This window comes from Cyprinodon tularosa, unplaced genomic scaffold (genome assembly GCF_016077235.1).
Source record: "Cyprinodon tularosa strain WSP-4 unplaced genomic scaffold, ASM1607723v1 ctg392, whole genome shotgun sequence".
Lineage (NCBI taxonomy): Eukaryota > Metazoa > Chordata > Actinopteri > Cyprinodontiformes > Cyprinodontidae > Cyprinodon > Cyprinodon tularosa.
Window position 1 is genome coordinate 117,334 of NW_024039110.1, and position 26,985 is coordinate 144,318.

The window sequence follows — 26,985 nt, forward strand, 5'->3', positions numbered from 1 at the left end:
CCCAGACTCAGGTCTTTTCCAACAGGTTTTCTTCCAGAATGGTCCTGTATTTGGCTCCATCCATCTTCCCATCAATTTAAACCATCTTTCCTGTCCCTCCTGAAGAAAAGCAGGCTCAAACCACAATGCTGCCACCACCATGTTTCACAGTGGGGAAGGTGTGTTCAGGGCCTGTGTTGCTTTTACACCAAGCATAATGTTTTGCATTGTTGCTAAAAAGTCTGATTTTGCTTTCATCTGACAACAGCATCTTCTTTCACATGTTTGCTGTGTCTCCAAAGGAGGCTTGTGGCAAATTTTAAAGAAGACTTTTTTATGGATATCTTTAAGAAACAGTTTTCTTCCATGAAGGCCACATTTGTGCAGTATACAACTGATTGTGTTTCTATGGACAGAGTATTGTGAGGCTTTAAAATGACTACAGTAAGCAGGCAGTTTTTGCAATCTACATTTGCAGTAAAGGTCAAATTATTCATATCCCAGGCAAATTTGGTAAAAGCATATTTTAATTTCACCAACAAATTTATCTGACTAAAAGTAATCTTGATTTTGTTTTTTTCGAGCAACTCAGACAACTTAAACATTTATAGAGGGATTGAAAAATTGGGGTGACAGTGGCAATGATACCTTTTCCAAGACTTTGAGTTCATCAGAGACACAAAGCCATCTGAATACCTGTAGAAACATGTGAAAAACTGGTGAATACATTTAGGAACAGGTTTGACTGGTGTGCTGTGAGTAAAGTTTGTCACAGCTTTTCAAATAGCTACAGATTATTTCAAAGTGCCCTTTTTTATTCAAAGGTTGTGCTTTTATTTCACCTGTCGCTCCTTTAACACACCCCTGCAAATTCTCAGTTATGAGAGATATTGAGATGTTTCGACACCTTTCCAGGAGTCCTTGTCATTTCTGTTGGCTCGCGTTAGAGCGCTGGTGTTTTTAAGCACCTGGAGGCCTGTCCTTCTAAGCACATTCCAAGTCAGATGCCAATCAGTGACCCTCCAGTCGTAACCCTGGGTCGTTGGATGAATACTGGGTCACTGATTGGCATCTGACTTGGAATGTGCTTAGGAGGATGGGCCTGCAGATGCTTCAAACACCAGTGCTTCAAATTTGGGTTGTTTTATTGCAAGCTGCCGAAACTGACAAAGACCCCTGGATAGATGTAGAACTGAACTGAACTGAAAGAAAGTCCAGTTGGCTTTGATAAAAACCTGTTTCTGGCTCCTTTAATGTTGCTTCTTTTATCTTTTCAGAGATACCTGATTTAGTCAGAGCTTAATCAATCTCATATCAAAATTTCATTTTTCACTGTCACTGAAAGTCACTGAAAGGTATAAATGACGATCTCTTATTTCCGGTTGGACCATCTAATTAAGTGGTCCTCCTAATTGTCAATCAGTCTGGTGATATGTTTGCATAAGGCGGTCTTATGTGATCGTCCCGTCAGCTATCTTTTTGTGCACATGTGCACTTTCAGGCGTTTATCTGTGGTGACCTACAGTTTCAGACATTCATTGAGGATCACCTTTCTCACTGTGGTTCTATGAAAATTGCTAAGGGACCTTAAGGCAAAAAGTGTCTACGAAGTGTATGAGAAGAAAAGAAAAGCGAAGAGCTCTCCTCGCAAAGCATTATTTGGATTTGCTGTCACAGCGGCCTGCTGTTTGTCGCCATAGTCTGTTGCTACCCGACAGCAGCGACTATTAACAAAGATGGTGTAGGCACCATAGAGTGGAGGAGAAATGACATGACCGACGGGCAGTAAAAAGTAGTGATCATGTGTCTGTACGGTAGGTTAAATGAGTTTGCTATAATGTCCCCACTCTATGTAGTGATTCAGGGGTTAGGGCGGATGTTCGAACACAGTAAGCTTGTATGAGTATGAGAACAGCCCCTTTAAACAGAGCGTACACGAGGAGAAATGGCCTCGTGCACGCTCTCACATGCCTTTAATAGGCGGTCGGGAGCAGGTACTGGGTGCATTTTGTGTAGATTGTGCTTTTTTTTTTCAAGGGGTGTGGGCGGGTCTTTTTAAAAATTCACAAAAATCCTCCACTATCCCTTTGAAGTGAAAGCTACGAATCTGGTGGATTGATTTTACAACAATCTACTGAATATTTGCATACATGATCAGGAAAAGAAATGTATGTTTTAGTCTCTAAACACTGAAAGGAAATTTGTAGGGTTCAACCATTACTTCAGCATGCAATGAATATATAAAAACCAAATGAAATAAAGTATTTCTCATCGAAAAACCATTTCGACCAATATGGATTAAAATGTTTGATTTTCTAGGGAAATTTCATTTTTAACAGTTTCAGCGTTTTAGATTCTTTAACTACAGGTGCTGGTCATAAAATTAGAATATCATGAAAAAGTAGATTGATTTCAGTAATTCCATTTAAAAAGTGAAACTTGTATATTATATTCATACATTACATACAAACTCATATATTTCAGATGTTTATTTTGTTTAATTTTGATGATTACAAATGACAACAAATGAAAATCTCAAATTCATCATATCAGAAAATTAGAATATTACTGAAGACCAATAAAAACAAAGGATTTATAGAAATGTTGGCCAACTGAAAAGTATGAACATGAAAAGTATGAGCATGTACAGCACTCAGTATTTAGTTGGGCCTCCTTTGGCCTGTATTACTGCAGCAATGCGGCGTGGCATGGAGTCGATCAGTCTGTGGCACTGCTCAGGTGTTATGATAGCCCAGGTTGCTCTAATAGTGGCTTTTAGCTCTTCTGAATTGTTGGGTCTGGTGTATTGCATCTTCTTCTTCACAATACCCCATAGATTTTCTATGGGGTTAAGGTCAGGAGAGTTTGCTGGCCAATTAAGAACAGGGATACCATGGTCCTTCAACCAGGTACTGGTAGCTTTGGCACTGTGTGCAGGTGCCAAGTCCTGTTGGAAAATGAAATCTGCATCTCCAAAAAGTTGGTCAGCTGCAGGAAGCATGAAGTGCTCTAAAACTTCCTGGTATGTGGCTGCGTTGACCCTGGACCTCAGAAAACACAATGGACCAACACCAGCAGATGACATGGCACCCCAAACCATCACTGACTGTGGAAACTTTACACTGGACTTCAAGCAACGTGGATGAAGTGCCTCTCTTCTTTTCCTCCAGACTCTGGGACCTTGATTTCCAAAGGAAATGCAAAATTTACTTTCATCAGAGAACATAACTTTGGACCACTCACCAGCAGTCCAGTCCTGTTTCTCTTTAGCCCAGGCAAGACGCTTCTGACGCTGTCTGTGGTTCAAGAGTGGCTTGACACAAGGAATGCGACAGCAGAAACCCATGTCTTTCATACGTCTGTGTGTGGTGGTTCTTGAAGCACTCACTCCAGCTGCAGTGCACTCTTTGTGAATCTCCCCCACATTTTTGAATGGGTTTTGTTTCACAATCCTCTCCAGGGTGCGGTTATCTCTCTTGCTTGTACACTTTTTTCGACCACATCTTTTCCTTCCCTTCACCTCTCTATTAATGTGTTTGGACACTGAGCTCTGTGAACAGCCAGCCTCTTTAGCGATGACCTTTTGTGTCTTGCCCTCCTTGTGCAAGGTGTCGATGGTCGTCTTTTGGACAACTGTCAAGTCAGCAGTCTTCCCCATGATTGTGTAGCCTATAGAACTAGACTGAAAGACCATTTAAAGGCTTTTGCAGGTGGTTTGAGTTAATTAGCTGATTAGAGTGTGGCACCAGGGGCCATCAATTTTGAACCTTTTCACAATATTCTAATTTTCTGATATGATGAATTTGAGATTTTCATTTGTTGTCATTTGTAATCATCAAAATTAAACAAAATAAACATCTGAAATATATGAGTTTGTATGTAATGTATGAATATAATATACAAGTTTCACTTTTTAAATGGAATTACTGAAATCAATCTACTTTTTCATGATATTCTAATTTTATGACCAGCACCTGTATATGATAATCAAATGTTTAAAATTTAGAGATTTTTTTTTCTTCATGCGGAACCTTTGGAGCAGTTAACATGTTCTCCATCTATTTGTATGTTATCAGTGAGCAGCCAAACGTTCATTTGACACATTTTAAGGCCTTTTTGTCCTGAAAACAATCTGTTTCCTGCTTAGCAGTTCCTCACTAAACATCAGTGTCCATTTATTGTGGTCCTTTGAAGGTTTTAGAGGGGTGTTTCTCAGGGCTCTTTTTTTCTTTCTTTTTTTAAACTTAAATTTAGAATACATTTTCTGCATTGAAAAACATTAAAGCCAATTTTTACCTAATACAATATTTTTTAAAGATTTTGGGGGGAGTTTCTGGCTCCTAAATATATGTCAACCATTAGCCTTAGGTAACCTTCTTAAAAAGATTAACCATTGGTTTATTTGGAGGTTTGATTAAGACAGGATCAAGTAAAGGATTTAAAGGACATTTAAACATTTTTTTAATCCAATCATCACATAAACATGGAGGAGAATGTAATGCGCATAAACAAGCAGAGGATTACAGTAGTTTAGAAAAAAAGTTGTATGATTTGTACCGTTTATTGGTGAAGCTGTGTGATTGTTTTTGTTGCGGAGCGAACCTCCCGGTCTGCTGCTGCAGAGATTTTCATGTCTTTTCAAAACTCGACTGTTTGTTTTCTTTGGTCCAGGTCCGGAATCTGACCCTAGCCTTCCAGGCCGCCGAGAGCATTGGCATCAAACCTTCCCTGGTGAGCCGAGCTGCCACACACACACACACACACACACACACACACACACACACACACACACACTAACTCTGGACCTCGTTTCATTAGTTGTTTTATTCTTTTAGTTTTTTTTTTAAGTGTGTTGAGATGATTTTGTCCGATAAAAAAGATGAAAAAAGAAAAAATACCACACATTCATTTCTTTAGCTATAATAGATTTTATACCAATAACCTTATGATGAATGTGAAATGAGAGTTCCCCTAAAGTTGTGGAGCTCTTCATTCGCTGTTAACGATCTTATGTCCTTATTCCCGCTCTGGGCTTTAGAAATCGGCTTATTTTTCATTAGAAAAACAATATGGCCTCTGACAGCTTGTTAAACATGAGTAATGTGAGTAATAGTCAACTGTAAGGTAATATTTACTCTTCATGAGAAATCCTGGTGTTTTTTGAGTAAACAAAGTCAGGTTGCTGTTTTCTTCCACTGAAGCCTCACATAGTGCGGTAAAGTGCTGGGATGTTCCTGTAAAACTGGAAGCCTGTTCAGTTATTCACACTGTGTTGTCATGTCAGGTTATTATTATAGATAATGCTTGGTTCCAGAGTGTTTTTATTAAGCACAAGTCAATTTATGCTTTATATGCTGAAAGAAATAGACAGATATGTTTAAGGCATATTAAAGGAGCGTGGAGTTGAAAACCTTTCTGCAATCAGCAAAATACGGTAACCAGTTTAGGCATTAATTCTTAGTTTGAAACTGAGTTTTAGTTAAACTTTTTATTTAGTTTAAATGAACTGATAATCCATCCTATGAATGGACTAAATGTCGAAGAGACATCGATAGGTTATGTCCAAACATCCGCTCTGCGTCAGCTCCAGCACGCTGATCAACTCCTCAAATTACATTTGCATTATTGACTTTTATTGTTATTAATTCAAACATCACTCAAGCGTTTTCAATCAGTTTGCCATCTCTGATGTCAGCTGGGTGAGAGTCAATATGGCTACACCCCTGAGAGAAGGAAGACGTGCTGCTTTACATTTGCTTAAGTCAAAAAAAGAAAGTCAAAAATTAGATTTTTGTTTCTAAATGTACTGTAGGATCACAATCATTGAAGAAACTCAATCGTTTTTTTTTTTTATACGATAGATGTGGCTCATCGTCTGAAGCCTCCTTATGTTGGGGGGGGTTTGGAATATAAAGGCCATCAGTCAGTTGGACTCAAACTGATTATTCTGAGGCTTTGATTGGTGATCAGTCAATAAGGACAGAGGATCGGGAAAAAAAATGGCCGAACAACACAGTGCTACTGAGAAACGTTACTTAAAAAGTAACTAGTTATAGTTACTAGTTACCTCTCTAAATGAGTGACTGTGTTAGTAACAATAAAGGTAACAAGGCGAAGTAACTATGCAGTTACTTTTAATGATCTAAAATGACTGGATAATTTTCTTGTTATCTGAACTTTAAAAACAGCTAAAGGTTAATTATGAAATATAAGATATTGATTGATTTAATTTTTAAAATAACTATCATTAAAAACATGTAAACTAGTCTAGACATTGTGATTATGTAGGTTTATTTATGTTTTTTGCTTATAATAAAACATAACAAAGCAAATTACATGTTATAACTTTATATTTTAAACGCTGACAGTCTTTAATTGGCAATAAATTGGTATGAAGCTGCAAAGCATTATTTTCAAGCAATTTCACAAAAGCAACATTTCCTTTAAAACAGAATTAACAGATGTTACACTATTCTAGAAAAAAAACAGCAAAAAGTCATCAGTCTGGGTTGAAGTCTACTGAACACCCCCACATTACTGCTCCTCAGCCAATCAGGGTCATGTATTCCTGTATCTCAGCTCCCTGCAGTAAAATGTATTTCCCCATTGTGGGACAATAAAGGGATTTTCTATTCTAAAACAATGATCAGCTGGCTAATTTAAATACACAATATGAAAACAGTAGAAAAAACACATGCACACTTGCTAGAACATGCAAAGCTGATCTTTATACCAGCTGCAAAGCAATTTTGGTGTTTAAAATAAAAATGTGTTTAAGCTGCGGTTCTTTATGAATATGCAAATAATATGTTTATGATCAAGCCATGCAAATTTATAGGTGGGGGACACTTTTTTTTTTCTAAACCTGGAACTAATTTCAGAGGTATTACTTTTTTCAAAAGTCAGGTGCAAGCTCCCACTCTTTTGTAGTATTTGTGGGCACATGCTCACATGACTGATGATGAATAGAGAATCTGTAAAGAAAACTGAATATTAGGAAAAACAAAACAATAGTAGAATCATATTAGTGGGAATTAAATAAAGACTGAAAAACACCATAGGTGAACTGAATTATTGCGCCATTATCACCTCCATCTCTATGGAAAACCTGAGTCTTTCTTTTACAGCCACTTTAAGGCTGCCAGTAGCACACCGTTTACCCTTTTTAATGGGTCAGAACTAAACCTGTTGGCACTTTTGTCATCCTGTGTGAGAAGTCTTTGTAAACAGCCTACAAAATGCTCACTTATTGTAATCACATTTTTTCCTTTGCCCACACAATTTAGTGCTCCTTGTTTAAAACTTTTTAAGATCAGTCCCTAATTCTTCAAACAGTGCAACATTAATTTATTTTAAATAGAAAAAAAAACACTAAGTGGTATTTTTTATATTATTCATCAGAATCACATAGAAATAATCCATGATCTGCCACTATTTGAAAGGGACTTAATGGAATTGATCATTAATCTGTCCGGATCAAATTCACACCCCGATTTAGCACCTTGTTCTTGGAAATAATTCATGCAGGGAGTTTATTAGTGGCAAATAGCTACATTACACAATTCATACATGGAGTCTAGCATCAATTACAAAGAAGTTAGTGTTTTTTGTTCTCCTTAAATTGGTCTGATTTAAATATCAAGCATCAAGATATTTCAGGGCCATACAATTAATGTCATCACTTACAGCGAAGACGTGTTTTAAGTAGTTGTTTCTTCTGACAGGAAAACGGCAGAAAACAGTGTATCCTGTTTCGGCAGGTGATATGCAGCACATATTCAGCTTTAACTTCCCCAAATAGGTGTGTTTTATGGAATTCACTCACATTAAGTCTCTCCTGGGACCAAATCAGGGCAAAATCTATGTTAGACCTAAAACCCAGACTAGATTTGACTAGAAATCATTCCCAAATCTGGGGATTCTGCATCTGGAACATGTTTGTCTGCTTTATGCACAGGAAAAAAAAAAAAAAAACAGGACCTGACGAGTCGAGGTGTTGATTCCAAAATTGCAGGGAAAACTTCTGTCCTGATTTAATTTGAAAAACTCAGAATCTGGAAGCTTGACCACAGCAGTGAAGTGACTCAGTCTGATTTCTTCACTTAGACCAACTTATACATTTTCTGTGACACGCTCGCGGTCACAAGCTGGATTGGACAGAATAGTTCCCATGGTAAATCCTGCCTCTCTTTCTCTCTGCTTGTAAATGTTATTTTCTGCTTTCGTGATAAAAGTTTAGAACACATCCTAGACAGTGGATCATTTAAGACTATGGCCTCTGCGGCTGCTGCAGAAACCTGAGTCACCAGAAGCGGCGTGATGTGAGCATCAGTTCCTCGCTCCATGACTCACTGGTTCTGGTATCACATCCCAATTTACTGCAGCAGCTCGCTGGGTCATGCCATGCAGCTTTTCCACCTTAAGAGTTAAAACGGTTCATAAATAAACTGTTTTGGGACCAGGGTTATTTTAGAAACATTCCTCAGAACTTTGTGAGCTTTTATTTGTAAGATGAGTTTTTTATATTTCCTGGCAGAAATATTTAAGTTCAGGCGGTTTGGAAGGAGCCCTCCCCTCTAAAGCTATGTTTGGGTTGCTATAGAGATGGTCTGCAGGGTCCTAATCCAGCTTTTTGTATAGTTTCCTAAAAACCTTACCTGTTTTTGTTCAGTAACAGTATTTTACATGCCGTCACAACTTGTCAGAGATGGGAAGTAGAGACTGACACGGGAGTGGGTTTTCACTCCTGTCCTGTCCCACTCCCACAGAAAAAAATGGTGTCCCGTCCCGATCCCGGGCCAGAGTAGAAATCTAAATCCTGTCCCGTCCCACTCCTGGTGAAATTACTCTCACTCCCATCCCGCTCCCATTCAGAATGACTCCCGCTCCTGCACCACTCCCATTCTTGTTGTTTTTGAGCGCGGGTGAAAAACTCAGAGCGGAAGTTACTATTGGTTTGCTCCCGCTCCCGTCTGCTCCCGTTAATGTTTAATCCTGTACCGTCCCAATCCCGTGATCGTTGCTAATACTGACTCCCATCCCGAAAAAATGTCAGTCTCTAATGGGAAGTAACGAAGTACAAATACTTCGTTACTGTACTCAAGTAGATTTTTCTGATATTTTTACTTTACTTTACTACTTATTTTTATGGCGACTTTTTACTTCTACTCCTTACATTTTTACACAAATATCTGTACTTTGTACTCCTTACATTTTAAAAAATTGGCTCATTACTTCAGTTTTGAATCATTTCAATGGAGTTACCGTTATTATTTTTCACGTCATCAATACCAAATTCAGTCTAATTGGATGGGAATCTACGTTGCATTTGACGCACCACTACAAGATTAATCGACAGATTCGGCGGTATTCATTCGCGGCAAATCATTGCAGCTTGGTGGCGGTGGCGTTAGCATAGTAGAATGGACGACGAGATGATTGAAAATGAACACAATGGAGATCTAGTCCTATTGGCAGACATCCATTTAAAATGTAGGCAACGGCATGAAAAAAGTGGTTTCTACTTTTACTTTTATACTTTAAGTAAATTTACAAGCCTGTACTTTGTTACTTTTACTTGAGTAAAGAAGTTTAATCAGTACTTCCACTTTTACCAGAGTATTTTTTAACACAAGTATCTGTACTTTTACTCAAGTACGGAAAGTGAGTACTTTTGCCATCTCTGCAACTTGTAATCTAAGGATATAGAGAACAGGCCTCTGCTCACTTTTGGTTCACTTCCCACTTTGTTCTCCAGTTCAGGGTTAGGAGCACTTAGGAAAGGTTTCAGCTAAAAATCTTATCATCATTTCCATTTGTCTGATATATCAGACGGATTAGTTGAGGAATGATTCCCTCAGCATGACACCGCCATCTCTGCTTTAGGCTGTGGGGCTGATTTTAGAGTATATTTTCACTGTGTTCATTAAGCCTGTGCTTCATCACATGCTTTTCTCTTGGTTTAGACGATGAGTATTTATTAAGGTATCTTTGGAAAGCTTCCAGTCGGCTTTAAGTGATGAATTGCCTCTTGGAAGCACTTCTATTAGTCTCATGGAAATTTAGGTCTGGAACATAACAAGAGGAATAAAAATAGAAGGAGTTTTTAATACATCATCTCCTTATGCTCCATTCAAGAAAATGTCTCATCGCTGGAGCATAAAGTAACTAAAGATGACAAGACATCAAAGATTTTGGAGTAGGCGACTGATGGCATTTTATTGTATATCTATGTTTGTTCAGTATAAATATTTATCATCAGATCAGACAACACAAGGCGCCGTGCTCCTGATTCATATTCGCCTTTCTTTGACATTATTCAGCAACAACTGCATCCATTAACTAATGAATCAGATGTCCATGGAAAACTGAAAACAGACTGATTTTATAATAAGTCCTCCTGAGTCTCTGCTGTTTTCTAATGAATCAATGAAGCCTAGTTTTACCTTTATCAGCAGCATTGGTTTAACCCAGTTTAACACTTTGGCTGTTTTGCTGCACCAACAGGACATTGAGGAGTTGATGAAGACCGACAGGCCCGACTGGCAGAGCGTCATGCAGTACGTCTCCCAGATTTACAAATACTTTGAGACCTGATGCATAAGGAAACCAGAGAAGAGGACCAGAGGGACGTCTCTCTGTGGAACAGACTTCTCCCTGAATGGCTGAAGGCTGCCATCTAACGCCGCTCCTATCCGACGTTCATCAACTGCCCCAGACGTTTCTGAACGCATCTCCTCCGTCAGCAGGGAGGCCGTAAAAGGAGATGAACCGCAGTCGGCAAATCAGAGCGATTAATTTCACGGGGAAACTAATTGAGGTCCAAAGTCGTTCTGACATCTTGTAGCTCTTTACAGCACAGCTCAGATTTGCTTCCGAATTGGTTCCATTTTTGGATTTAACCCTTACATTTTTTTTTATTGATGCTTTTCATCGTCAACGGATATCTTTTCTGAAAGCTGATGCTAAAACGGCTTTAGTGTTGAAAAATCCCAAACCTCTGATAAACTCTCAGATCATGTTTTCTTTGTTTTCTTGTTTTTGTTTTTTTTTATCTAAACCAGGAGCCTCCAACAGGTCTATTTATCACACTAAAGAGCTGCTGAAGGCTTTTCTAGAGACATGTTAACAGAAACACATTCACCTCCATGATTAGATTACTCCCAACATTAAGGAATGACTCCTGCCATTACACTGCAACAGGTTCTCCATGTTTTCTATCACTGTTTCCTGAAGAAATGCAGCAATGAAGCAGTTTGCAAACCAAATGCATCCGTATCTGTATGCAACGTTCACTTATGCATAATGTAGATTTTACATGTTACACAGGATGCTCCAGCTTCTATCTACAGATGCCTGTTTTTGTTTTAATAATTTGTTTTTTGAATAAAGGTTGTATTTACAGGTGCTGGTCATAAAATTAGAATATCATGAAAAAGTAGATTGATTTCAGTAATTCCATTTAAAAAGTGAAACTTGTATATTATATTCATACATTACATACAAACTCATATATTTCAGATGTTTATTTTGTTTAATTTTGATGATTACAAATGACAACAAATGAAAATCTCAAATTCATCATATCAGAAAATTAGAATATTACTGAAGACCAATAAAAACAAAGGATTTATAGAAATGTTGGCCAACTGAAAAGTATGAACATGAAAAGTATGAGCATGTACAGCACTCAGTATTTAGTTGGGCCTCCTTTGGCCTGTATTACTGCAGCAATGCGGCGTGGCATGGAGTCGATCAGTCTGTGGCACTGCTCAGGTGTTATGATAGCCCAGGTTGCTCTAATAGTGGCTTTTAGCTCTTCTGAATTGTTGGGTCTGGTGTATTGCATCTTCTTCTTCACAATACCCCATAGATTTTCTATGGGGTTAAGGTCAGGAGAGTTTGCTGGCCAATTAAGAACAGGGATACCATGGTCCTTCAACCAGGTACTGGTAGCTTTGGCACTGTGTGCAGGTGCCAAGTCCTGTTGGAAAATGAAATCTGCATCTCCAAAAAGTTGGTCAGCTGCAGGAAGCATGAAGTGCTCTAAAACTTCCTGGTATGTGGCTGCGTTGACCCTGGACCTCAGAAAACACAATGGACCAACACCAGCAGATGACATGGCACCCCAAACCATCACTGACTGTGGAAACTTTACACTGGACTTCAAGCAACGTGGATGAAGTGCCTCTCTTCTTTTCCTCCAGACTCTGGGACCTTGATTTCCAAAGGAAATGCAAAATTTACTTTCATCAGAGAACATGACTTTGGACCACTCACCAGCAATCCAGTCCTGTTTCTCTTTAGCCCAGGCAAGACGCTTCTGACGCTGTCTGTGGTTCAAGAGTGGCTTGACACAAGGAATGCGACAGCAGAAACCCATGTCTTTCATACGTCTGTGTGTGGTGGTTCTTGAAGCACTCACTCCAGCTGCAGTCCACTCTTTGTGAATCTCCCCCACATTTTTGAATGGGTTTTGTTTCACAATCCTCTCCAGGGTGCGGTTATCTCTCTTGCTTGTACACTTTTTTCGACCACATCTTTTCCTTCCCTTCGCCTCTCTATTAATGTGCTTGGACACTGAGCTCTGTGAACAGCCAGCCTCTTTAGCGATGACCTTTTGTGTCTTGCCCTCCTTGTGCAAGGTGTCGATGGTCGTCTTTTGGACAACTGTCAAGTCAGCAGTCTTCCCCATGATTGTGTAGCCTATAGAACTAGACTGAAAGACCATTTAAAGGCTTTTGCAGGTGGTTTGAGTTAATTAGCTGATTAGAGTGTGGCACCAGGGGCCATCAATTTTGAACCTTTTCACAATATTCTAATTTTCTGATATGATGAATTTGAGATTTTCATTTGTTGTCATTTGTAATCATCAAAATTAAACAAAATAAACATCTGAAATATATGAGTTTGTATGTAATGTATGAATATAATATACAAGTTTCACTTTTTAAATGGAATTACTGAAATCAATCTACTTTTTCATGATATTCTAATTTTATGACCAGCACCTGTATTTATTTTCAAGAGTGGCTAAATGAATCGATAGATTTGAATCCTGTTTTCTGCAGATGGATATTTTCTCCTCAATAATTATGGATTAATAAAGAATTATCAAGGATTTCTTTTACACCTGCTTTTTTTGTTCTAAATGTTTTAACACAATGACTGATTGTGAGTGAACGGTTCAGCCTCAGTGTGCAGGCGCGCTTGAAGCTGTTTCAAGCGAGGGGGGCTGATGGCTGGGTTGGAAAACACATGACGTCATTATGTTGAGGGCTGTGGCTGACGTTTTTAACATAATATTGTAGGCCTACATTTGTTGCCAAAAACTGCCATTTAAAATGCATCGGAACAAAGCATGAACATTTTAAACTTTATTTCTTCTCTTTTAATCATTCAAAACAAACAACAGCTCCCAATCAACAGGATCAGGAATACTTGAATAAAACATGGCCTAAATATAGCCTAAACTGAGCATTGAACATCTTGATTTCATATCTGAAACAAAAAACACACACACAAAAAAAAAATTAACTAATTTCATATTTTATCACTAAATAGCTTAATACAGACATAAAAATTTAGTGATATGCAGCCTTATTCTAGCGTAGACTTCTTCAGCCACAGGACTAAGATGAATAGGCACATAAATAACGCTAAATGCGGCAGTATAGGGGAATTAAAACCATTTCTTACCTCGAAATAGTCAGAAATACATTTCTGCTGCCTATTGCTAGCCATGCCTAAACGAATGTAAGGTGGCGGTGTAGGTACCAGATTGACTCGGGCTGCCAGATTGACTCGGGGGCCTGCGCCTTTTGATGACGTCACAATACATAATTGTTTTAACGTTTGCACAATTGCGCAAAACATTTTGATTGGTCTGGACAGCTTACTAAAGTAATTATAGCGGGGTGTAGGTTTTATTCGAAAGCGGGATTGCGGTTTGTAAACGGACAATTTTACGAAGAAATTCTCCATGGTCCCTGCGCCTTCCGATGACGTCACCGAAATCGCCATGGGCCTTGCGCCTCCCGATGACGTGACATTATGGCAACGCCACTCAAACAAACTACATTGAGCCCGCGGTCTGCATTTGTAACGAGAATAAATTCAGGAGAATGAAGCTAAAGGGATACATAAAATAAACTTGTAATATTACAAAACCAAAAATACTACGAATACAAAGTATATTCAGAGATTAAAGTCCCTCTGATACTGTTTAAGTGACTGAGAAACTGCAGATTTGCCACATTTAAGATGGCGGACGCTCTGACGCATCTCAAAAGGTGCAGGCCCCCCGAGTCAATCTGGCAGCCCGAGTCAATCTGGTACCTACAGCGGAAGCACTTCAGGGGGAGTAGCCTAGTTTTTTATGAAATATTAAAATAATGAATCATTAGTTTATATCTTATACACAGCCCATCATTTTAATCCCATATCAAACACAGTCTTTTAAAAAATAAATACATAAATAATTTCATGTTTTTAAGTACAATATTATGTTACTCCACAGCCCCCCACCATGGGGGGCTGATGCTATGACGAGGGAGGCTGCAGCCCCCGCAGCACCCCCCTTCCCGTGCCACTGTCAGTGTGTGTGTTATAAACGTACTCCTGTGCTTCTCCATGGGGGATGAATTGCTTTCCTGCTGTGCCCATTAAAGCTCAGTGCCACGATTGGAAAACATTGAGGTCAGTGGGAACACTCAGTGGGACTCCGCCGGCTTTCTACAGTACGCCTTTGTTTCTACTGTAACACATTGCTGTGGCTGCATGGCGATGCACATAAAACATCGTCTGAAAGAACTAAAAATGTAGAGAAAACTAAATGAATACATTTCTGACCATCATAAGGTGTTATAATATAGGAAAACATGCAGATGTGGATATATCTTCCTTGTTTAAACTCAGTGGGTCTCAAATGTCTTCACACTGCTTGACAAAGCTGTACAAGTGTAAGGATGTTGGGTGTGGCCATGAAAAGCAGTCCAGGATTGAGGTAGGTCTCACCATTTGTTTTATGGCTGGACTTCCAGCTGGTTTGTTTTAACACATGAATACTCTGATGTAAAGCATAGACTGAGTGTATCCAAGGTTTATGTTCTGCTCCTGTAACACTCAGTTCTGTAGAACTAAACTCCTCCTGAGTTTAGTTCCGTCCATCTTCCCATCCACTCTGATCAGCTCCTTGTCCTGTAGATGTCCCACATGATTATGCTGCCACTGCATGTCTCTTATATTTCCAGTGTATAATTATTCCATTCATTTTTCCATTTGACCGGAACATATTTATTTTTCTGCCACTATCAGGGTAAAACGAATCAAACTAATAATTAAGATGAAAGCAGATTCCCAACATAAGCTGTGGATCTCTCCTTTTCCAGGTTTGGGGTAAAGGTGGTATAACAGTGCCAAACTCCTTCCATTTTTTTAAATGGACCAAAAAGCTCTGGGAGTTGTATCCACATGTCCTGTCTGCTCTGTATCATGATCAACGTTCTCCAACAAACTTCAGAGGACTTCATAGAACAGCTGCTTTCTTAAAAACATGTTTAAAGTACACTTTCACTTTAGTCAAATATTTTTTTATTGTTTACCATAAATTAAAAAAAAAACATTGTCTTAGTCTTATTAAATCATATTTGAGAAAAGAAATGGGAGGAGCATGAATACTTTTTCAAGGTATCTTTAAGTATTTTCTATTAGATTTCTTACTTTTGCTTCGATTAAAAGTACAATACAGGTCCTTCTCAAAGTATTAGCATATTGAGATAAAGTTAATTATTTTCCATAATGTAATGATAAAACTTGAACATTCATATATTTTAGATTCATTGCACACTAACTGAAATATTTCATGTCTTTTATTGTCTTAATATGGATAATTTTGGCATAGAGCTCATGAAAACCCAAAATTCCTATCTCACAAAATTAGCAAATTTAATCCAACCACTAAAAGAAAAGTGTTCTTAATACAAAAAAAGTCAACCTTCAAATAGTTATATACAGTTATGAACTCAATACTTGGTCTGAAATCCTTTTGCAGAAATGAGTGCTTTAATGCGGCGTGGCATGGTGGCAATCAGCCTGTGGCACTGCTGAGGTGTTATGGAGGCCCAGGATGCTTGATAGCGGCCTTTAGCTCATCCACTGTGTTGGGTCTTGCGTCTCTCAACTTTCTCTTCACAATATCCCACAGATTCTCTATGGGGTTCAGGTCAGGAGAGTTGGCAGGCCATTGAGCACAGTGATACCATGGTCAGTAAACCATTTACCAGTGGTTTTCGGCACTGTGAGCAGGTGTCAGGTTTTGCTGAAAAATGAAATCTTCATCTCCATAAAGCTTTTCAGCAGATGGAAGCATGAAGTGCTCCAAAATCTGCTGATAGCTGTATTGACCCTGCCTTGATAAAACACAGTGGACCAACATCAGCAGCTGACATGGCACCCCAGACCATCACTGACTGTGGGGACTTGACACTGGACTTCATTTGGCATTTCCTTCTCCCCAGTCTTCCTCCAGACTCTGGCCCCTTGATTTCCAAATGACATGAAAAACAGTCCAGTGCTACTTCTCTGTAGCCCAGGTCAGGCACCTCTGCTGCTGTTTCTGGTTCAAAGGTGACTTGAGCTGGGGAATGCGGCACCTGTAGCCCATTTGATGCACACGCCTGGGCACGGTGGCTCTGGATGTTTCTACTCCAGACTCAGTCCACTGCTTCCGCAGGTCCCCCAAGGTCTGGAATCGGCCATTCTCCACAATCTTCCTCAGGGTCTGGTCACCTCTTCTCATTGTGCAGCGTTTTCTGCCACTTTTTCCTTCCCACAGAGGTGTCTTGATAAAGCACTGTGGGAACAGCCTATTGGTTCAGAAATATCTTTCTGTGTCATACCCTCTTGCTTGAGGGTGTCAATGATGGCCTTCTGGACAGCAGGCAGGTCAGCAGTCTTACCATGATTGGGGTTTTGAGTGATTAACCAGGCTGGGAGTTTTAAAGGCCTCAGGAATCTTTTGCAGGTGTTTAGTGTTAATTTGTTGATTCAGATGATTAAGTGCATAGCTCATTTAGAGACCTTTTTTATGATATTCTAATTTTGTGAGATAGGTATTTTGGGTTTTCATGAGCTGTATGCCATAATCTTCAGTATAAAGACAATAAAAGACCTGAAATATTTCAGTTAGTGTGCAATAATTAAATCTAAAATATATGAATGTTCAAGTTTTATCATTACATTATGGAAAATAATGAACTGCATTACAATAGTTTGAGAAGGACTTACACATGCAAATAACTGAGGAAATAAAGCTTTGGGATTCAATTCTTCTCTCGTGAGTTAATTCCTGTCAGATGAAAGCCAGTAGTATTGACTGCATGTGGTGTGGATTGATCAGCGTTTACGTGCCAGGGAACCCTGTGGTTGAATGCCATTTAATCGGCGCGTAATTACGCACAGCGGAGCGCTGACGCTCTCCTGGGATTCCACCTTTTTTTTTTTTTACTGTACTTTTGTGTGTGAGTGTGTGTCTCGGGGCGTGGCTCTCGTGTGAAATTGCCCCCCCACCCCCTCATGCGGTTCCTCCTCTGCATGAAAGCTGCTGTCTGTGGGAAGCTGCGTGACTCTGGCCGCGCCGCGGAGCTACAGATGGCGCTCGGACGCTCCTCTGCTCGGAAGCCGCATGTGTGAGGAGGACACCCAGAAGCGATGCTTGGGCTCCTAATGTGAGCCACACTCATGCTCAGCGCAAACAGAGGTTCCCGTTTTGCCAAGTTAGTTGAAATCATCTGTTGCTCTCCTCACTTCGCAGCCGATGGCACATCCTGCAGCCACTTGTGGATTATTCCTGGATTACAGCTCACAGACTTGTTTGATTTGGGACTAGAGGTGATGCGGGTGACCTGTCACCTATGTAACCCACCTGCAGATCTCAGTCCGGACACACTTTGCTGAGATGCCTACGTTTTACATCGTGATTGAAGTAGTCATCGCTGTTCTCTCCATCTCCGGCAACGTGCTGGTTTGCTGGGCTGTCGCCATCAACAGCACTCTGAAGAACGCTACCTATTACTTTCTGGTGTCTCTGGCTGTGGCTGACATCCTGGTGGGCTGCCTCGCCATCCCCTTTGCCATCATCATCAGCCTCGGTCTCCACCTGAACTTTTACGGCTGTCTCTTCCTGGCCTGTTTCGTCCTGGTTCTCACTCAGAGCTCCATTTTCAGCCTGCTGGCCATCGCCATTGACAGATATCTGGCTGTGAAGATCCCTCTGAGGTGAGTAGCATGTTATCACTTATCCTGAACTGCATCTGACAATCATAAACAAAACAAAAAAATGAACTTATTCTGAGGGTCATGTCTTTGGATCTGGTATGGCTCTCTGATCAGGGGGAAAATTATGTTATGGGCGAATCAACAGCTCAGAAAAGCTGATATTTTAAGCTTGAACTACACTGGAAAAACCTGAGTTGGTAAATGATAGTTTGCCAATGGAATGAGCGTTTTTACTCTTAAAATAAGACAATTAGATAATATGCACTCGAAATAACACAATGCAATGGTGTTTCCTTTTTTTAAGTGTAAATTGTCTTGTTCCATTGGCAAAATGTCTCTTTTACCTCCTCAATCCAAGAAAAATGCACTTATTTTAAGAAAAAATTCCAGTGTGGTTCTTATTTATTGTTATTATCCTGAATAAGTTGGGTGCTTAATATCGGATTCCTATTGACTGGAATGGATTATTATTAAATCATATAAATAAACTGAATTTAATTATTAAATCGTGTACATTTAGAAGCACTGGATGGATCATCTCTAAAACTCTATGTAACAAAATGTTACATACTGAAAAATTATACTCAAGAATTTATTTGAACATTTGAAGTTTCATAAAATGTATTATTTATTAAGAAGCAGATTTTTAAAATGACACATGTCCAATTTTTTTAAAAATCTATTTAAGAAAATGTCTTTGTTTTCTCGAAGTATAGTCAAATCTTTTTGGGTTGCCACACATTACAATATTCATGCAAAACAGCAGCAGCAGCAGGAAACGGCTGTCTGCATCTAGACACTCAATATCAAAAGTGATAAAATGTATCACTGTAATTGAGTCCGTCCTTCAGGATGCAGATAAAACATCATATTGAGTGACTTAATGCGCTCATTTGTATCCTGTAAATATTTAACAATACAAAACAAGCATTTAAAAGCTTTTAAAGGTACTGATTACCGTAAAGGACTGTAATGCATATAAAGTGTTAATGTATTGTGAATACTACCACATTATACCCCACGTATAGGTATACAGTGTAAGGCTGTTTCTAAATAACAGCTTGTGATTATTGTAATTAAATATTTCCTGAAAATTAAGTGCAATACTGATCTGAAATCTAAACAATAAGAGATGTAGAAATAAATCAACAAGATAATCTTACAATCTTTCCCTTGATCAGCGTTGATCATTGATTGTGGGTCACAAACAAAAAGATGGAAACTTTTATTTAACACATTAAAACTGAGATGAGACTTGATGGATAAATGTTGTTGTTCCTTTAAATGCTGTTGACTTCAGTTAAAGAACCAGCTGCTCGTTTTATTTTCTTTTATCCACTATAGTCTTATTAAAACAGGGATTGGTGACAAATCAGAATCCACAGGTGGGCTTTTAAAAAAAAAAATCAGCAAAAACAACAAACTACTTTTTATTAATAGGAGCCTAATTAGTGTATCTGTGATTACAACACGTTAAAGTAGAAGTTTCATGTATTTTTTTCCTGTGTTTTCACTTCATTGGCTCATTGAGAAGAACATTATTTCCAGACTACTGGGATGAATTCAACGATACGGCATAATAGCACATTTTTCTTATTCTGATTATCAGCAGTAAATTATGCTTTGTAGTCTGATGTGTTAAAACTTTACAAATTATTGGCATATTTTGCACATTTATGACATCATCTGCCTCTTTATTTCAGGTTTGCTCTTGATAAAACTCATTGCTTCTCAATCTTTATTTTCCATGCAGAGACCAAATAGGGAGCCTCTGTTCTTTAGAAACATTAGGTTGGAGGGTTAGGCGGTGAAATGGGATTCAGCCTTTATCTCATCAAGCAGTGCTTCAATTAATCACATCTTAATGTTCATTTATCAGCAGCTTTGGAAGCTCAGCTGAGGGCAGCACAGCTTTGTAATCATGCATGTTTTGGATGCAGGCGGTGAGAAATACAGAGATGAAAAAAAGCAGGCTGACCTCCCCTCATAGCATCTTCTTATTAGCTGGATCATTTTTGTCCTCAGGTGCAGTCAGATATCCTCAACAGGCAGGAGGACGCAAAGATCAGTATCGGCTCAGGGATTTCATGAAGCTTATTGCCTCATCTAAATTTGAAATGATAATCACATTATGAAACTCTGGGCTAAGCCAGCGCTTTGAGATTGTTCTGTAACCTTGGTGGCATATTGGGAAATGGGAGTTTACTTCCTTCTGCATTTGATAGTAAAGCAACAGAAAGACGAAGGATCCACATCGGTACCTCAGCAGGCTGCGTTTATTTTCCATCATATATTCTGTTGGTTGGTAGAAAGAAAGATAAACTCTACAGGAAAACATGCAGCTCTTTTTTTTTTTTCAAGGGTCTGATGCTTACATGGTGCACTCATTAACAGTTTAATATTAATATGATTTGATTAAATGCCAAACATCCATTGATGCACCAGTTAATCAGCTAGTAGTCCCAAAAATTAAAGGTCTCTTTTTTTTGGCTTTAAGAGATAATTGCTGCAAAGTCGGCTAATTTAAATCGTCTAAAACTCTTTCTTGTTTTTTGTCTGACGTCATTAAGAGCATATTTTAAGATTCGGTTTCCTTTGAATTCAGGGAAATCAGATAAAGGCTACCACCTGCATTCATGCATGGATGGGGATAATCTTGCAGCTCATTTAGTCGTTAAATAAAAAACAGATTGAGATAAAAAGGTCTGTGTTATAGTTCTTAAAAATAATACAGTATCTGACTAAATTTAAACCAGCAAACCTCAAAGAAAATCAGAAATCAGTGTCAGATAAGCATCTCTGAACATATTATATTGATGATATACGTAGATTTTTACAAATGCATGATTTTTCAAATTGGATACCAGTGTCTATTTCTGAAATAAATATTCTAGGCTTGCAGAAGGTGGTATTTCTTTTAAGTTTAAAGTCGATGAATACTATAGAGACTTAATAAAATGCATCTAGCACAAAGATTTGACATAACTCTGCACTTGTGTGACTTAAAGTCCAGGTTGCGATGGCAGTGATCTCCTCAGTGCTGCATAAATTGGTAGAAAGTAAACTTTTGGATACAGCGATGAATTCACTCAGAGAGCTGTTTAGCATGGTTCCTGAGCTCAAGCTGTGTTTTCCACCAGAGTTTAATCTGTTTCCAATGCTGCTGCCTGAGGCCTCAAAGGCCACAACCAATCAGGGCTCTCTCCCAGGCTTTTTTGTTCAGCACTGACAACTCTGCTTTTTCTCTGGTTGACAATAAAAAAAAACTCAGACTTTTATAAATGTATCTTAAACAAATGTTTTTACTAAGCAGTAATTTAGACATAAATTCCCCCTCACTAATGTTCCATTAGGTGTTTTTTTTATTTTTTCCCCTTACAGCTTTGAGTCATTTCCTCCTTTATGAACTTTAATAAACACGTTGGCACCTCCTAACATAAGGAGTATTATAATGAGTATCTTTTTAAAATAATCAGCGAGTCAGTTTAATTATAATATTCAAAAACTTTTAAAGCTAACTGTAACATTTCCTTATTTTAAAAATGTCTGCATCCACTAAGCTGCCATTTTTGCACCATTCTAACTTCTTCTGTATAAAAAAAAAAGGATTGGAGTGATTAGAGACAAAAGGCGAAGCCACTGGATCAATAGTTGCCACTGAGTGTCAGAGCTGATGGCAGAGGCCAGTGTGTTGTACTCTGCAGCTTTTCATTGTGTGCGTTTTCTCCTGAAAACAGAAACAGACAGATCGAGCTGCCAGCGGGGACGGCATGGCGCTGCTTGATATTTCCATGAATTGAAGAACAGGGGCTTTACGATCAGATGGGAAGTGTCTGTCTGCTGGTGGTGTTGTTTTTTGGACCATTTCAGGGAGCTGTCAGGGTCTTTTTTTTTTAAGCCGCTACTCTTGTTAAGGCTGCTGGTTTTGCAGGCTGTTCGTGCTGTGCTGGATCTCCTGTCATTTCCATTATGCTCAAAAAACCCTGGAAAGAAAGGACAGTCTGACACAAGCTCAGGATGAAATTCGCCCACACCACCAAGCAAGCGGCTCGTAAGGTCCCCATTTGCACATCTATTTTTGAGCCTTGGAGTAAAACTTGAAGCTTATCACTCCCCTAAACTAAAACAAAAAGCACTCAAAGTAATTACTTGTAAAACACAAATACACTAAAAGCATCCTGTAGAAAACTTCTCATTCTGACATTTTTTGCAAAACCATGCTGGGGAAAAGTTTTTAGTCCCCTACAGATTTTCCTTGCGTTTCTTTTAAACTCGTTTTATCACTGAAGATTTAAACAAAAAAACAAAAAAAAGGGGAGCTTTCAAATTATTGTTTCATTGGATAATGGTAAAATCTTTAATTGAAATAAAGTGCTTAAACTTGGTTTGAAGCAAAAACTGATCTGAAAATAGGTACCGGTAACAATAAATAAGTGCAAATTTGCATGGGTAAATAACATGATTTTCCAATGCGATTAATGCTTTTGCCTTTGAGACGAGATAACTTGATATATTGCATTTATATTAGATAATGGAGTTTTTTTAATCATTGTTAAGCTTCCCTCTCTGCTCAAATCAAGGGAAGACTCTTATTTTAATATAAATTAAGTGATTTAATTTTTAGTTTTTGCATTGTAACCGTTTTATTAAGGGTTTACATGTACTAGTGACGTCAGACCTGACATGTCCGGGGAAAAAAGTAGATAGAACGTTAATGAAAACACGAAGTAGGTTAAAGCTCTAGAAAAGCTGCACAGATCTAATGATTTTACCAGATGAGGGGAAATGGCAATGATAGGTGAGGAGAGCTCAGTTAGAAAAAGACGTGACCAAATAAATTGACTTATTTCTTTATGAACAATATGCATGCATACAGACATTTTTGTCTTGCCTCCCCATAGCCATGGCTATTAGGATACAAATAGAGATACCATTAGGATCACAACTGATAGAAACCCACTGCTTTCTGTCTAAACTGTGCGTAACCTGTTGGTTAATATTAAATAGGTCAGTTGTTCTAAACCTTATACAGGTTGACTATTATTCACTGTCTCATGAACATCAGTTGATAAAACCTTTCTAACATTCCACGCTACAAAATCTGTAATAAGAGAACCGATACGATATCAAGCAGCCGGATCAGCACATCTTAATGAGTCTGAGCAGCTGAAGCAGCGCCTCATGAGCTTCTGAGCATCTGAGGCGCGTGACACACTTCACAAGCAGCAGCTGCTCAAGTTGGAAAAATTTAACTTTTGCTGCTCGCTGCACCACATCAACCAATCAGAGAAGCTGATCTGGGAGCTGGCAGGGAGACAGACACAGCACTGCTGATGCAGATCACTATGATGACTCCTTTGAAACAGTTAATTACTGATTAAAATAACTTAAAATGTCAAAACTTGCCAGCAAAACATGTTTGCTTTTATAATTCTGGTGCCTACAGTTTGTTCCACATACCTGGAAAAAATGCTAATGCTTCCAGCCGTGATAAATAGTAGTGGAAAACCCCCAGCTGGGGATTCCCAGTGACAGCGTACCCACGGGTGACTTTCACCCTTAAAAATATATTAAAACTATGTTTTACCAGTTTATCACAGCAAATATAACAAAGTCACTCTCTGCCATTGAATACAGGAGCAGCAGAAGCAGCAGACGCACCTGGACACACTTTACTGGCCTTAATTGATTGATTGACTTTATTGATCTCACAGTGGAGAAATTTACTGGTTACTTCAGCTCAAATAGTCAAAGGAGAAGAACAAGAAGAGCCCTAACCCTGAGGAAGAAAAAGGGGCATGGGATATATACAGTATATACAGTGTGTCCACATAGGACAGTTTTTTATATATATATATATATATATATATATATATATATATATATATATATAGCAGGATTATTATACGGGGTTATTGCACAGGGTGTTTTTATATTTATATATATATATATATATATTGTACTGGGTGTTAAATATAGAGAAACCGGTTATTGCACAGGGTGCCCAAAGCGCGTCTGGTGTGAACATAGCATTAGAGCAGCGATATTTGTATCATCTAGGAAATTAAAAAGTTGCTTTTTGGTGACATTTCTAAGTCTTCATCTTCTGAAGGTGAGCTTTTATGGACAGTTCATCTGATCTCCACATTTTAACCTAGTCACACAATAGGGCTGAGCGATTTTGCAAAAAATCTGAATTGAGATTATTTTCAACCAATATTGTTATTGCGATTTATTCCAAGGTTTCACTTTTTCATGACCTGGAAAGCTTGTTTGTCCAAATTTGATTGTTTGCAGGCTTATACTTTAATCTTTGTTTGGAAAAATGCTAACTTCTACTAGCATGCATAGATGTACATGCTAGATGGAAGTTTTTCTTTCCTTTTTTGTAGCAGAAAACCCACTTTAAACATTTTACTGCCACCTAATGTGCTGGAGTTTTGCAAATGCAATTAATTGCCCAGCCCTACTACGCGCCCTGATATAAAGGGATTTTTTTGGGGAAGTTTTTACCATCTTAGACACTGCGGTTAACTCTAAGGCTCTGTGTGCTTCCTCACTCCAAGATATGAGGAAGACCATTGTGACAGCCTGTTTCTGTGCAGGAGTTTTAGTGATGTAACCTGACACGGCCCCTCCATGCCAGAAACCTCTCCGATGGGGCCAAGTTAAAGCAATCGTTGAGAAAACATATCTTAAAATTGGGCCAAAATTCTTCCAAAGTAGAGGGAGGACAGACCAGTTGTTGCAAAATACTTGAAGGTAGTGACAGAGGGGAAAAAAAACAGAAAACATCCTCATGTCACGGTGGTTGGCACTGAATGATTCGCCCAGCCGCAGACTGTACATATGGAAAATAAGATCAGCATGTGTGTGATGAGCTCAGGTTACACTTCCACAGGCGTTTGAATGCAAGTTTGGTCTGTTTGCAGGTCTGCAAAGGCCTGATTCTGCCAAAGATAAAAGTGTTTTGCACATGGTTTATATGGAAGAGAGGCCAGATGCTTCAATCCCCACGAGATAACTGATCCACACCACACGCTCTCGCTGTTCTGACTTCTCACAAATAGACCCTTTGGCTACTTTGTCTCCTCTGGTCTGTCGTGTTTAACTAAGACAAATCTGAGAACTCAGAGTCGGCTGGTTCTTCAAAAGCAGGTCCAGTTCCATGAGATATCGGCCCCAGATATAAGGGGATCCGGTTGTTTTTTTTTGTTGGAAACATATAGAGATGGATTGGATGCCTCACAGGGCTAAAAATTTGAGTTGAAGTTCAAAATTTTGCAGCTGGCTGGACTTCAAAACAGCTGATCCATAGTTAATGATTCCTCATAGGGACAATGATGGGAAAAGGCGCAGCTTCAGGATCCAGAACACACACTGAGAGACGACTGAGTCACAGAAACAAATGAGAGTCAATAAGAGTTGAATCTTAGGGGACTTTAGGTTTTGTGGCTTTGCTCTGAAAACCAACGATCATATCTTTCCTGTTATTCTCACTGCTGTTTTGGGGTATAAGTATGAAAGCTGCCACGTTTACGCACATACAAACTATTTATCTGTTTTGTTAAAACACAAATGTAATATTTGCTGAACGTTAGATGAAAGCTTGGTTTCTCTCTTCAGTTTTAACTGTATGCAAACAAAGTGGAAAATGGGTGAGAGGCTGACATGACACAGATGGAGGAGAATCAGACTGCTGAATCTGAAACTAACTTCAGTGTGGTCTGTTAGGTTTACCTTCACTATCGCTGAAACGAGCAATGGCCTGACTATTTATAAATATAAACTTTGACACATTTTAAGTGGATTTTATATGACAGATCCACACAAACAACCTCTTTTTTTAACACATATGATATATGTAAAATATGGCAAACATTTACCGTTCCAGGATCAAACTTTCATAGAATTTCCTGTCTCTTGTATAACACCTCAAAGGTTTTTGAGCATTGCGTATCTAAGAGCTGAAATCTTTGCTCAGTTTTCTTAACAAAAAAACCTTGAACTCGAGAATATTTGATGAAAAGCATCTAGGCCATTCTAACACATGAATATGAGTTGATATAAACCAACTCAGTGTGGCTCGGGTTGTCTGTTCCTCCTCCTCTCAGGTCTCAAGTCTTACAGACTCGTTTTAGGATTTCTTTCATTTCTTTTTTTTTGGGGGGGGTCTCTGGCCAGTTTTTCCTGTTCCTGCATATTTCAAAATGGCACTTGATCGTTAAGGCTAATTTGTAGGATGGAAAATTTCCTAATCTTTAGCTATTTTGCGTCATGATGGGCATCTTGAATTGGGGTTTGTTCCCCTTTCTTGGTAATGAACTAAAATTCAAAGTAACGTCTGCTTCCCTTTCTATATTTGGATTCGTTAGTTGTCTAAACTATGGGTGACAGATAAAAGACCTTGGCAATATAATCCCACTTTTAGAAAACAGACCTACCGAAGTGTCTCACTCCAGCCCTTTAGGTTGCAGTAATACACATGCTGCCACATGAAAGGGAAGAGCTGGTTGCAGCTAGTGCACATATCCATGTATGCAAGCTAACAATAGGCAGTTTTCCAGCAGCAGTAAAGTCCTGAGACAAAGGACTCTTTGCAAGAGAGCATTGAAAGCCATGAAAACAATGAAACTCTAAAGCCAAACAGCTCGTGGTTATTGTGGAGGAAAAGCCAAATAAAAATCAAAATTACAATTTTGGGTTTTGGCAACATAAGACAGATTATGA

The 26,985-nt window shown here is 38.8% G+C and overlaps 2 protein-coding genes across 3 annotated transcripts in view; both read left to right on the forward strand.

Moving 5' to 3' along the window:
• specc1 (sperm antigen with calponin homology and coiled-coil domains 1) overlaps window positions 1-11,374 on the forward strand; it is a 110,417-nt gene extending 99,043 nt beyond the window's left edge. Inside the window, exons 13-14 of the mRNA XM_038297610.1 lie at window positions 4,651-4,710; window positions 10,486-11,374. Coding sequence (XP_038153538.1) covers window positions 4,651-4,710; window positions 10,486-10,575 — 150 coding nt within the window. The 3' untranslated portion in view covers window positions 10,576-11,374. The remainder of the gene's footprint in view (window positions 1-4,650; window positions 4,711-10,485) is intronic.
• Window positions 11,375-17,552: 6,178 nt separating this feature from the next.
• adora2b (adenosine A2b receptor) overlaps window positions 17,553-26,985 on the forward strand; it is a 28,018-nt gene continuing 18,585 nt past the window's right edge. Inside the window, exons 1-2 of one of the 2 annotated variants that reach the window (XM_038297613.1) lie at window positions 17,563-17,705; window positions 17,792-18,255. In XM_038297613.1, the coding sequence (XP_038153541.1) occupies window positions 17,936-18,255 (320 nt within the window). In that variant the 5' untranslated portion in view covers window positions 17,563-17,705; window positions 17,792-17,935. Of the gene's footprint in view, window positions 18,256-26,985 lie in introns of both variants that reach the window. The other variant, XM_038297612.1, reaches the window with a different exon arrangement.